The 14259-nt window shown below is 38.2% G+C and overlaps 1 protein-coding gene across 1 annotated transcript in view; it reads right to left on the minus strand.

The window, feature by feature from the left end:
- Positions 1 to 14259, minus strand: part of ADAMTSL1 (ADAMTS like 1) — a gene marked incomplete at its 5' end in the record, with an annotated part of 328947 nt that overhangs the window by 199193 nt on the left and 115495 nt on the right. The window contains 3 exons of the mRNA XM_039244420.1: positions 9158 to 9242; positions 11638 to 11785; positions 13011 to 13215. Coding sequence (XP_039100351.1) covers positions 9158 to 9242; positions 11638 to 11785; positions 13011 to 13215 — 438 coding nt within the window. The remainder of the gene's footprint in view (positions 1 to 9157; positions 9243 to 11637; positions 11786 to 13010; positions 13216 to 14259) is intronic.

Here is a 14259-nt window from a genome sequence, read left to right on the forward strand (position 1 = left end):
CCCTGGTTATTAGCTTCTAGCCACGCTTCTCTTCTAGTGTGTCTTCCTTAAATGTGTGTCATTCTTTCCTGACTCAAGGTTTTGGCAGGTGTGTCACCTACTGGATGACTCCCCTTCCTTCTCTCAGTTTGGAGTAACTCCCACTCATCCTTCAGGACTCATTTGGCATGTGTCTTCTCAGAGAAGACTTCCTTGAACCCCAGACCTGCTGCAGCTCCTGTTAGACTCTCTTAGATCACCTCTTCCTTTACCCATAGCAGTTATCAGCCTCTAAAAATCAAGTATGAATCTTTATGTAATAACTATGTCCATCACTAGACCAAACCTCTGTGAAGGCAGAACCTCACATAATAGATACTCAATAAATATATATGTTTAAAATGAGTAAATGAATAGGTAAATAGAAGGGTGAGTGTTGACGTTCTGAGTGATTTGGTTTGTTCCTGGGCCCAAAGACTGAAAGCAAGCTAGAGAGGAAACGATCTTGAAACTCAGAGAAATTAAATCATACCTCTTAGTTCCAGGTATTGGAACTAAAGAAAACAAAAACTTTTTCCTGTCATAGGAGTTTCTATCAGTCTTTTTAAAAAAGCTATTATTTAGTAGTGGGCTTATTAATTTTATATTCTTATAGGTGTACTCAGGCAGTAGATGCTGGTCTCTTTTCATCTTGATGGGATATGGGTTATCATGTAGTTTGAAGAACATTTAAATTCTGTGTGTATCACACTTCAATTTAACCTCAATAAAAATACTGTTTTACAGAAGAAAAGGATTGGGGGGCAGCTTTGAGCCAGAAGCTGCCTTCAGTGATTTATACATAGCTCTGATCTCACACTGCCTTATCATACAAGCAGCCCCTCCAGTAAGGAGTCTGAAGCGTTTTGGAGTTATTCTTCTGTTAGGAGAAATCGGAGGGAGCACCTGATTTTCTATCCACTCTTTAAAACTTAATATACACAGAGTTTTGGGAAAAAAGAAAAGATAGGCCACTAACTATATGTAGCAGATTCAAACGGAGCCAAATCACTCCGTTCCCAAATAAAATATAAGGATACAACATTTGTTTCAGACCATCCTCCTATTGCTTTTCTGGCTTGTGCACACGGAACGTAATTTAAACGTTGGGTTTTCCTTAAGGCCAGTCTGATTATTTCAAAAGCCACGTCCCAGGGACTAACATGCCATTATAGCTTACAATGCTATTAGTGCATTTGTAGTTCTCAACTTAATACCAGAACGGATATTTTTAATGCATATCATTTTCCCTGATTTTGATAAAAATCTAAAATATTGTCAACTCGGAATACTTTCCATGAACCATTTTTTTTCTTTCACATGGAGTGAAATTGGGTTATTTTGCAACTTTGTAAAGGTCTCTTTCCTTTAATTCAACAAGTTTGGCAACGCTTTCCAATGAAAAGTTCAGTTCATTAAAAATGACCTTAATGGACTTAACATATATTGGTGGTGACAGGGTCCATACTTTATTTTGGCACACACAGATCCCATTAATTTGTCTTTGTCACTCTCTAGGGCTCAGCTGAGCAATAGTTCAGATTTAGCTTTCTGAAAGTAGCTACAGAATGAGCAATAAGTGGAGATGTTTGGAGGGGCTGACAAATTTAGAACTTCTTGGTTTGCAGTAAAGGCTTTTCTAATGACTACATAAAAATGGCTCTGTCTGCTCTGCTGAATTTGTTATTGATTTTTCTGTCTCCGTGCACATTGGGAGCCATCTATGGGTGTCAACTGTATTTAACCCAGGGTTGAGAGAGGATGCTTTTCCACCCAAGCATTTTCTAAACATTTCTTATTAATTTCTGCAGTTCCCTGTAGGTTTCTTTTTGTTCAAATAAGGGTAACTAAGGTTTGTCTCTCAGAACAAATTTTGGGCTAGATTCAAAGTGTGATCCTTACAAGTAAATCTTCAAAAAGCCTCGGAAGTATAGAAGTATAGTATCCTCAGAGGCAGGATGGTGGTGGTATCTGGGGAACCACTGGCTGAATTTTGGCTCAAATTGTACTTCTCTCTCACATGCCAGTAGATATGACACCTGCCTCAATTTCTCCAGTTCTAAATAGGTGATTATTATACATTTTTACTCCATTCAAAAAATTTCTCCGGAAAGGTGAATAATGCTGGAAAAGGCCCAATCACAACCCCAGTTAGCATGTATAGAGAGCTTCCTGCAAACCAGGTACTTTACATGTGCTAATTTAATCCTCATAATAGCTCAATGATATAGGTACTGTTATCATGCTCATTTCACAAATGAGGAGATTACAGCCAAAAGGTTAAGTGACTTGCCCAGGGTCCCCTGTGGCTACTGTCGCCATACTTTTCCCACTGCTGGTGCACATTGCTGCTCTGCAAGGAGGTATGATCAATAACGAAACTGCTTTTTCCTTTGATCCCAGCAGGGCTAATATCCTTGTTTGAATACACAAATACACAGACTTACCCCTCACCAACACACACAGTTGGCAGCATTATGTACCTGAAAAATTTTAAATTTTAGGAAATTACCTATGGTTTCTGCAGCCTTTCTCAATATATTAGTAAGAATCGCTCAAGTACGCATACTGAGACACAATATCTGATCATTGGCTATAATCCTTCCTCAAGGACTAGTTTTGGAGTGAAAGTCAAATTCAAATAGGTTCTATCACAATCTGCCAAACGTCAGTTCATATCAACATCCCCCATACCCTTTCCCTGTATATTACGTTTTTCTCTCACTTATGCTCTTATTTGTGAATTATCATGTACCAGCTTAACTATCCTAATATTTAACTCAGAGGAATGTATGGTAGTGGAGAGAGTTTAGGAATTTAGTAAATAATTCTTCCAAATTTCTTTTTAAAGTAATAATACTATCACACTGTGCATTCCCAAACATCAAGTTACGTTTCTTAAATACAGCTAGCTCATTTGTTCAGTCTGTGGATAACCGACCAATATTCAGCACTTTGGACGCAATCCTATCATTCCTATGGTAAGAATGCACTCAAGGTTCTTTGAGGGCAGGACTACCGGGTTTATCTTTACAGTATTTGCAACTGGCACAGGGCACAGCACAGGGCAGGAGACGTAGGAGCAAACTTAGCTTCTTTCATTAGGAGATGTGAGAAATTTAGCTCTGACTGCCTCTCCACAGTCATCTAAAATATACAATCAGCCAGAGAACTTAACATTAAGCACGCAGTTGCAGAGGACAGAATGGAAGAGAACGATTTGGGTAGATGGGAAGGAGGCTAGAAAGGAAGGCGTTGAAAGTGACTGAGGTCATGACCATTGAGAATTAAGGGCTGATTCAGTCTGGCCAGCATGGGCTTTTGCTCTGCTATGTACCAATTCTCAAAATTAAATGCTTTTGTGCTTTTTTTTTTTTTTAAATCCTGTAATTCTCACGCTCAACCCTGTTCTTTTTGAAAATCCTTTATGTTGGTGTAATGATCTACAAATAGTATTTAAATTTATTGATCTTAGATGATGTGACTTATGATTCTTAAGAAATTATCTGTCTGTCTATCTATCTATCTATCTATCTATCTATCTATGTATCTATCTATCCAAGATATTCCTTTTATTTTCTGTAGCCTGAGATTCATGAAGAGAATGTAATTCAGGCATCTTGTATTAAGGACATAAACAGCAAAACTATCTGGACCCATTACTGATGTTTGATTCCCTGAATATTCTTTGGGGGAAAATATAAAAACACATGTCACACAATTAACATTTCTAGCCACTTTTTTTAAAAATATGAATTCACATTCTTCACCACTGACTTAAGCCATCCACATTCTCAGACAACTTACTGGATATAAATATGGACTAATGTAAACATACGCTTACATATTATATATTTAAATACTATTTCCAACAAGGTAAACAAGGCATTTAATGACTACAGGATCACCATGGCGACTCTTCTTGGCTTTTCTTTCTGTATCTAATTCCTTGTGGGTTCTGTTCACACAGATGCATGACAGGAATTTCCCTTTGCTTCTTATTGAATCAGCCCCATCACTAAGCTGATGCCATCTGGCATCCAGATATTACTGCTGCCTTTGGCCTGCCTGCTTTCCTTTTTCTTCTTCCTTTTTTTAAATGGCTCACACTAAGATTATTTATGGCAATACGTGTAAGACCCAACTATTGTGCTGAAGCACAAAAATGTTTTCTTAACCATGAACTAAAGCTGTTAACTGGAAATCTGATGAGATAACCCAAGAGTTCTTAAGGGCAAGCACGATTGGCCTCAGAGGACCACCCAACCCTACCTTTGAGAGGACTGCACCATTAGGGCTCTCTGCCTGGTATGTGCCAACGTTTGAAGGATGGATTGTTGGTTGAAAGGGCCTTGTTGGTCATTTAGGGTCCAAAGTAATCGCCTGTCTCCTGTTGCTCGCTCAGAGCCATCCAAGCAGAAATCCTGGCAACTGAAATAAATCTAAGAGGAAACTGGCCTCCCCAGGTGCTCCGTCCTCCCTCCCTCTTTCTGGGATGATTTGATTCAGAGACCAGAAAGTCTAAAAAGAGAAAGGCAGAGAGCCTCTGGGACATCTAGGCCATTCCTTTACGCTTGCCTCCCGTAACAGATTCCACCTTCCAGGGCACTGAGTGGCCAGTTAGTGGCCTGAAGGAGTTAAGGAAATGAACAATTTCCTTCCTATTCCAAGTTACATCAGGCTTGTTAGGAAGGCCAGCTGATTAACTTCCTGTACAGCAACGGTAGGCATGCAGCCTTTACATGTCCTACAGGACACCATAGTATCTTTTTTGTTCAAGAAATTAAGCTGTCAGAGTGGTCATTATGTAAACTCGGCTTGAGGTGCTTGTCAGATTTCTGCATATAACTCAACAATGACTGAAAGTAAGTTAAATATAGGAGATGGGAAATCAGGTCAGTAATTTATTTAGCTTCGACCTGATTAACGAACACAATTAAACTACCATATTGTAGTTCTGATCCCTCACCAAATAAAAGTAAAATATTGCGGGCTTAAAAAATACCTAGAAAGCTATTCCCACATATTTGTCAGTGGAAGCAACCAGCTGGGCTCAATCTGGCATTTAAATACTAGACAAACCAAGAAACAGACTCTTAATTATAGAGAACAAATTGATGATCACCAGAGCGAAGGCCGGTGGGATGAGGAGTGAAATAGGTGATGGGGATTGAGGAAGGCACTTGTGTGAGCATGAGGTGATGTGTGGAAGGGCTGAATCACTATATTATACACCTGAAACTAATATTACCCTGTAAAAATAAAATGATAAAAAAGGAAAATAATAACTTATGAAATCTAAAAAATAAAATAAACGATGTATCCTAAGTGAGAGTTTCATCAGCTGGAGGCAAATTCAAAAAGACATACTTCAAATAACAGCAGGAGAATTCCCTCGGTCATTTTTCTAGCCCCTTTCTAGAAGTGCTAGAATGGTACTGCTCTTAGTCTTGAAAAAAATGCAACTCTACAGAATCTTATTATTTTCAGAAGTCTAACTATAATTCCTTCTGTGTTAATTGGGTAGCAGGGATTTCTATGGATTCCTTAGAGGGTATCTTTGAAGGCAAGTTCACCTTATCATATTTATTTGTAAGACTGTCTGTGCTTAATCAGCTGTATGGCCTAAAAACCCACTTGTTTTAGTCTTGGTTAGGAACTGGATCTTGTCCACACTGTTTTTTGTTCGATAAGGAGAGATAAAAATACCTTGCTTGAAGATTGTTGTCAGAAAAATCTGATAAAAATATGTGCCTGGATCAACATAAACCATGGCCACTAGTGAAAAATCAGTTTAGAGGCTATGACTCTCCCAACTGGGGTAGGAGGTATGTTTTCTATATCATGAAAACATATTCATCACAATATTCCTATTTTTGTGCCATATGAATCAAAGACATCATAAATAAACCCGTTTGTTGCTAGAAAAAAAGGCAATTAATGTCTAAATGTATTTCTGAATAAACCTGCAGCTTTATACGATGAATTCAACATATTAAGGACATTACCATATTGTGACTTAATCTCGATGCTTATTCAGGAATCCCATGTGATTGATCTCTGTATCTGTATCTCCTGCATGGCATTTAGTTTAGGGGAACAATAATACCAGTATACATGTCTGTTCTATCAAGTTGTGGTTATTTCTTGGAAGTTCAGTGTTTACTTTTTAATCTTAGATTTTTCTAAACATACCTTAGAGCTTTCCAACATATCCTTGGCCAGAGTGCTAACCAATTATTGTTTTTCATGTTGGGATTACCACAGGCAGCTAATATTCAGTAACGGTATTTTCATACGCTAAGGACTTTAAGGTACTGGCTTTTCTATATTGTTTAATGAGACAGGCTGGTGATAATGTTTTTATTTTACATACGGGGAAATAAATGATATTTATTGTTTTGTTTGTTTGTTTGTTTGTTTGACTACAGAACTCTCTATTAGGTGGAGCCAAAGTGAGAGACAATAGTTCTGGACTATTATTCCTGTTTCTCTGTAGCAGTTCAGAAGTGACAGCCACAGCTTCCAAACATTACCACTTAATTTAAGCAATGTGAGACTCTTTGGTGGGGGGAAGGAAAGACTCGCTGACAGTATATCATTTTTTCATTATGCTATGGAGAGTAATTATAGGTTGCTGTATACATTTAGAAACTAGTCTATGTGGTTTAAAAGAGAAAGAATTAAGACCATGCAAAATTATGTTTTTTAAATTCAAAATCAATGAAAAAATAATGTGACACGTAAGACCTTTCTTAGGGTTCAGCTCACTAAACATATAAAGCGTATTAAGATGTGGAAACCGTATACCTTTCATTACATTATTCTATGGCTATCATTTATTTCATTTTGGTATAAAAGTAATTATTGTTCTGAGCATAATAGTATACATTTCCTTTCCCCAGCACTAGCGCTCCAACTACAATCGACTTCAATTCAGATTAATCATGCCAAGATGGCAATTCCATTACACCAAGAGTAAAATTTAATAATCTAATATATGGCTATAGTTTCAACGGTGAAAACTCTGTGGTTAACTACTTTGGGGATTTTATTAAGATTAAAGTTCAACATAATGCATCTTAATCAGACCTTCACTGGAAAACACTCATTACAAAACATGGTTGACCATAGTCTAAGTAATCCTTCTGCAGAGGCATTAAATTCCACTTATTACTTTCATTTGAGGAGTATCTAATAATGGGAAAGATGTTATATTATTGATGTAAGATGTTTTGATTTAATTTCAACTTTATTATATTACTTAACTTTGGTTATAATGCAATACTGTATATAGGATTATGCTTTAGACCAAATGACAAAATATTGTGTACAAGAGAGTAGTTTATTTAAGTAGAATAAGACATGTCTGGTTGTAAATGTATCTCACCTAAGAATGCATATAAGGAGCAACTAGTTCCAATTACATGGCACCTTTCTGTGTCTTAAATAGGACCTTAGTGGATAAAGAGTTAATCCCCCTCTAAAATAAACTGCTTACTTCCTCTCCAGCAGCAAGTAGGCCGGTCCAGCCAGATACTGGCAGGAGAGAAAGAAAAGTTTTAAGCCTTCATATACCCAAGTAAAGGTTGCACTGTGATCTTTAAACACTGCCTTTTCTCCAAAGTTCTGTAATGGCTTAAAAAAGCCATTTCTCAAGGAAGTGGAAGAATGTGCTGTAGTAACTTTATAGTACAGGACTAATTTATATTTTGCTTATTATCCTTTTAACTATGAAAGGTACTGCCTCATGTGAAACCAAGTGACCGAAAAACAAGTTTCATTTCTTTACAAATGAACTTCTGTTGTGCCAATGTGTATTTTGAAATTCGTTTTCAATCCTTTGCCGTTTAGAGTGTGATTTGGGAACGCAGTTCATTTTCTGGCACACATTATCAGATTTAGGTTCAAGCAGGATGAGTCTGAGAAAATTCTAAGTTGCTTTTGAATAGATAGATTACAGTATTAATTTATTTCTCTGGTAAAATTTCCTTTATTTTTTAAAAGTGTATTTATTTATTTTGAGAGAGAGAGAGAAAGATGGAGAGTGAGGGGCAGAAAGAGGGAGAGAAAGAATCCCCAGTAGACTCTGCACTGGCAGCACAGGGCCTGATGCTGGGCTCGAACTCATGAAGCGTGAGATCATGACCTGAGCTGAAACCGAGTCAGATGCTTAACTGACTGAGCTACTTAGGTGCCCTTCTCTGGTAAAATTTAAACTACAGGTGGAATTTGAAAACCATTTCATATCCTACATGCTATACTGTGAGCTCCTGGAGGATGGGTAACATGTCTTATCTTCCGATGTACAGCACAGAGCCTAGGGTTTATATTAAATAACTTACTCTAGAAAATCCTCACTGTGAGAAAGTGCTTTGATCATAAATGAAATACATCATTAAAATGCTTTCCCTTATTTTAAAAAGTGATGCATCAGACATACTTAGTGCTTTCTAGTACAATCAACATATAGTTATTAATCAATCATCCAGTCAATCAATCAGTCAATGTTTGTCTTTCTTACTGTTTCTTCTTCTGAACCACCTGAAAAATCTTTGCCTGGTGGTCTTGCAAATTTCATGGCCTTGATAAAACTGAGCAGGTAAGGGACCATGATCAAGTAAGGCAAAAATTCCATGTGATCCATGGGTTCCATGTGATCCCAGTCACAGCAAGATAGGGAAAAGAAAACTAATATACTTCTTTTGTCCTCAGATATATTTTACATGTGCTTTACTTTTTGTGAGTGGCTGTACTGCTCAGCTGAGGTATAAGGAATGTGAAAAGCTGCCCAGACTTTCACATCCAATCTATGTTACATCACCAGAGGCAGCCTGGGCCTTCTCACCTTTAGCCTCTTGGAAAAGAGGAGGTCAGATTTTGGAGAAGAGGACAGGCACTCCCCCTTCATTTCTTTCAAAATCGAAAAATATTTAGAGAGCAAGCATGTGATCCTATGTTTTGAGAAACACTTTGAAACTGATAAATCTCCAATGTGACAACCCTAAAGGCTCATTTCAACCCTTGGCAAGAGGATTACAGCTGGCTCAGAACCCAAGGAAACCACAATCAATGAGACCCTGCCTTCTTTAAACCAATCATCTTCCAAAGCAAAACACCTTATGCATTTAACACTTACGAGGGCTCTTCTGACACAGCAGCTCCTTCTTCTAGTTCTTGAGCTTGCTTGTACCATGGCAGTTTGGCCTCTACTGGGAGTTTCTCTGAGAATTAAGTGCATGCACACAAGAGAGAAGAGGTTAGAACCAATTTGGAATTTTGGGGCGCTCCCTTTATATCTTCACCAGTTCCTGATTTTGCACTACCTAAAAACTATATGGATAATTGCAAATAATAAGCTTTTCAGTAAGTCTTGGCTACTGATGATGGTTATATGAATAAAGAGAATATTTTTTAAATGTTTAGTATACTAGTCTTTGTGTATATATGCTTCCCTCTCATTATGCTGAAGAGCAAAGGAAAGCCTTTTAATCATGGAAGTCATAACTCTAGGAACATGGGCTCAATATATGTATGAAAAGCTATCAAAGTATCTTTTCACTAGTTCCTGGTAAAAAATACAGCGATATTTATTTCTTAAGACAAATGCAAAGTACAATAAATTAGACGATAGTACTTTAATAAATTCTGACTTGTTTCTCTTTTTCTTTTGGCCAAGTGTAATCTATGCCATATTGTCAAAAACAAAAACAAAAATGCCACTTTGAAATTCACAAAATATCACCTTAGACATCTGACTCACTCAGCACCACCCCAGCGCTCCCTGACAATTGGAATATGAGTAATTTAGGGTCCACAACCCATAATTTGACTGTTTCACCTATTTATCTTGCTTTGGCCATATAATTCAGGATAAGCTTCCTAACTACTTCCTGGGGGAAAAACGTGAAGGAGAAAAAGAAAGAGGGAGGTCATAACTGCTCCTATAGAAGTCACTGCCAAGATTCCTATTCTGACATATTTATTAGGATCATTTATAGGCATATTTGCCTTTATAGTATGAGCCAGTGAAGCTCCATCACCATTTTATGACATATAATTGTAAAGATGAAAGAAATATGTCTCTATATGCATACACCATAGAATTATATTGCGTTTTAATGATGTTTAGAGAGCCAGACTCACTACTTGGTTGTGAAAATCCAGATTTCATTCTTGATAGTTATCCACAAACTGCTTTACTTTCTCTGAAGTGGCATGGTAAAGACAGCTAATAAATCATTGACAATTTTAAGTGGGGGGCATCACTTCTTGTGCTCTATGTGCAGCAATTGTTTATAGTCAGGAAACAAAGCATGAGAGAAATATGAAGCTGCTAAGGCCAGAGGGATTTGCTCACATTTAAACATGGTAACATGGTACCTGTGCATACATCATTTTACAACTAGCTCTCCTCTCTCAACTCAGTGATGCAGTCAGTGACACCATATCTGACAGTGTGAACCACTTCTCTGTCGCAGTGATGGAGCATTAAGCTTGGTGGTGTTAGCAGGCCTGCAATATTTTGTCTATTGGAAGCGGATCCTGGAAGATACGCTGGTGGCCTCTTCCTCCCGTATTTGAGGATGCTGATGATAGTCAGGAGCTGAAGATAACATTTATGATGAACTTGCTATATTCCAGGCAGTGAGCTAAGCACCCTGTTTGCACTATACCTCATTTAATACTCACATGATCTCTGAGGTAGTTACTAGTATTGACCCCATTTTAAAGATGAAGACACTGAGGTTTAGGGAGAGATGTAGTTATCAAAGCTACCAGGTATTTTGGGTAGTGTTTCTGGTATTTTGGGTTTGTTTATTTCCATTATATCATTTAGACTTCATGGCACCATTAACCCTCAACAAGGGAAACCTGTAGATAGTATAATAAAGAGCTATGCTATGGCTCATTTTCAGAGAAGTGTAATGACTAGAGAAATAAATCAAGAAGCAAATAGGAATCATATTTAATATCAATAATAGGAGGTAGTTTATGATAAGGAGTTCTTCTGACTTGGTTTGTGACTTGCATTTTCGCTAAGTAGAACTTTTTACAAAATTGCTTTTTATAAATTACATGTAATATCCATTGAATTCTGACTTATTTCAGATTTCCATTTCAAGTTAGGATTCTGGAATCTAGTCTCACATTAATGCTTTAATTCGCATGATAAAAAGCAACACCTTTCTGTTTCATCAGTTCCTAGTATGAAGCTTCCCAATGTATCTGATGCTTAGCAAAGTAGACACTTTCAGATTCACTGCATTGTTCTCAACAGCAAGACATGTGCATAGCAAATCATACATACATTTCTCCAATATCTCTATAATATCTCCCTCCAAGCAGATATATCTGCTACTTTTCAGCAATGGTCTCTAAACGGCTTTATGATCCGGGAGAGAATTACGTAAATAAGTAGTACTTAACAACAATTTGCAAGCAAAATTATTTGAAAGATTTTTTTAAGAAAGAGTTAAGTCCATTTAGTAGAGTCTAAGCTATACAATATCATTTCCAAGGACCTTGGGATACTTAAAAATATTCCAAGGAGTTTCAAACAGCCCCTGAATGCACATAACAATGAAAAGGCTGGTAAGAGAGCAATTGTAGAGTTACCTTTGGGTTTATAGCAGGGAGTGGGTATGATGCATTCCTCTTTTATGTGGGGCTTGGTTTTGGGGCTACAACCTCCTGTGTGCATTCCACGATGGTCGATGCAGAGGACCACCCGATACCTGAGGCCCTGGCCACATGTCACCGTGCACTGGAAGGAGAATGCAAGACAGAGGAGACTCATAGTAAAGCCTTGTTCACTTGCTTCATTTCTCACCTGAGACTTTAAAGGGCTGCTTTTATATAAGGACTCCCGGTGGATTTGTACCGTTTCTTACCATTCATGGAATCTGTGTTCTATTTGGCTATTTAAGGTGAAGCTGGCTGAAAATTAAAACCACTTTTGGTAGCATTCCCGAAGCACCCACTGTGTGCCAAGTCCCAAACCAGGCAGCAAAAAGGAGAACAGAAACTGTAGCGTGTGCTCAATTTTGATTACTAACCCTGCATTTTAATTTTATTTTGTCATTTTTCTAGCTCCCCCATGGACATTAAAATGTTTTTGAACCGCCATCATAGTTAATTGCATGCATATATTGCAGCATGGCTGATCCAAGTGATTATACTGACACGGTCAGAACTGTTTAAGGGAGTTGATTCAACGGCCGGATGTAGATGGCACCTCCCGTGGTTCTAGATGCCTGGGAGCAAGTCTAGATAGAGAGAAATGTCAAAGCCCTGATCTGGCCGCCACAAAGCCACATAGTGAAGTGGAAGTCTTTTTGCCATCTGTGTGGCTGAGGGCACCATGGTTTATTTCCTCATCTTTCTATCCCTTTTGCCATTTCAAACCTTTTGCGTTAGCAGCCCAGAAACCTCAAATAACATTTTATTTAAGCTGCTGCAACAGTTTCCCTAATGTTCTAGAATGTTCTGGTTTTAATTATCCGACTTCATCCCCATTCTAATTATTTTGCCACTTCCATTTCGTCTTTTTTTTTTTTTCAATGAATAATACACATAGTTTTAATTTAAATCCACTCAAATCCTGTTTGGATGTAGACAAAGTATAAGAAATAAAAAATAAAACCAAACTGTGGTCTACTGAGCTCTATCATCAGAGCAGCTTCTGGAGACTTGGAATCAGTCATTCGGCCTCAGTTGCTCTTGACAGACACTTGCGTCTCCTTGCCACTTAAGGGAACATTATGAGCGATAGAGGCTTCCTGAAGTAACTTAAAGAAGTTATATATATTTATGCATTTACTTTTGGTTCTGATGGATTTGGGGTGTGCCTACATTGGGAGCTAAACTGGTGGGCTTCTAGACACCTCAAGAGAAGTGGGGAGCTGCACAGGGTAGCCGATAGGGTCATGATGATGAGAGGGAAGAGTGGACTTACTCTCCTAACGAACAAAGAAAGAGGGCACAGTTACCGGAGACCACTCCTGTGCCAGCCACTTAGGACAGTCAAAAATGTTGCAGGGCTGCACGATGGGCATCTTAGGGGTGTACATGCATTTCCACTCTTCCACTGAGGTGACATGCCCCTGGATGTCCTCCTCCACACAGGAAACTGCCCGGCTCTGGATGCCCCCCCCACACGAGGAGGAGCACGCGGTCCACGGGGTGGCCTCCCACCTACAGAAGCAAGGGGAGTCATCAGGGCAGACATGCACATTGCCAAACCTCCTCAGTGACCTTTCCGACCAACCCAGTTCCCAGTGCCTACTGGGGCAATCAGGTTCTGAGAGGCTATGGTCAAGAGGACCGAGAGCCATCTAACGCCTAAAACCTGATGAGTAAGAGAGAAGGATTCAGTGTTGGCAAAAGTGCTTTGTAATCCTTGAAGCTCTACATAATGTAAGAAATTACTGTTTGGAGAGCTGTCCACAGGGATATCTGTGCTGTCTGTAACGTACTCTAAAGGGGGTTATTCAGTCCTTCTCCCTGTAGTTTGAATATATATTCTGTGCATAATATTTATATTATTTTATATTTTATAAGTATATATTCTGCATATATACTGTTCTATATTTACTATGTATATATTATTATATATACTGTTATATATTTACTATGATATATATGTGTAAATATATATACATATATATACTTGCTAAATCTCATTAAATATCTTTGTTAAGACCAAAACTGGTTACTCAACAGGAACAGTTTGCACCTGGGCTGATACTTTCTCTTTTCAATGCAATACTTTATTACTTAGCTTCTGGATACTTTTATATGAGAAGCTCATGAAAGATCAAGGTAAACCAAACACTCTCTGTCCCTTGCTTCTACAATCATCAGCTTTGGGACCACATGGATTCAGCACAATTCTGATGTTCAAACTATGCCATCATTACACTAAGGAGCAAAAGTGATAATGTAGGTATTATATTCTTGTTCCCTAACTGTTGAGGGATACTGGCAGTTAGCATTCCCCCAATAAAGAACTCTTGGAATTGTGAAGAAGTTTGGTTTTGTTTGGAAGGCTGATGGCATTGGAATCTAAAGATACAATTAAGTAAGGGAGAAAAGAACAATACTATCAATAGCATTTAAGAGAACTCCATTGCTTTTTAGATCTCTGCAGAGCTCTGAAGCATCTGAGACTAGATGCAGAGAGAGGTCTTTGCCTGACTTACAGACTATAGAAGTTTGAAAAATAGAATCACTGGGACT

Source organism: Hyaena hyaena, unplaced genomic scaffold, assembly GCF_003009895.1.
Source record: "Hyaena hyaena isolate Hyena2069 unplaced genomic scaffold, ASM300989v1 scaffold_240, whole genome shotgun sequence".
In the NCBI taxonomy this organism is placed as follows: Eukaryota; Metazoa; Chordata; class Mammalia; order Carnivora; family Hyaenidae; genus Hyaena; species Hyaena hyaena.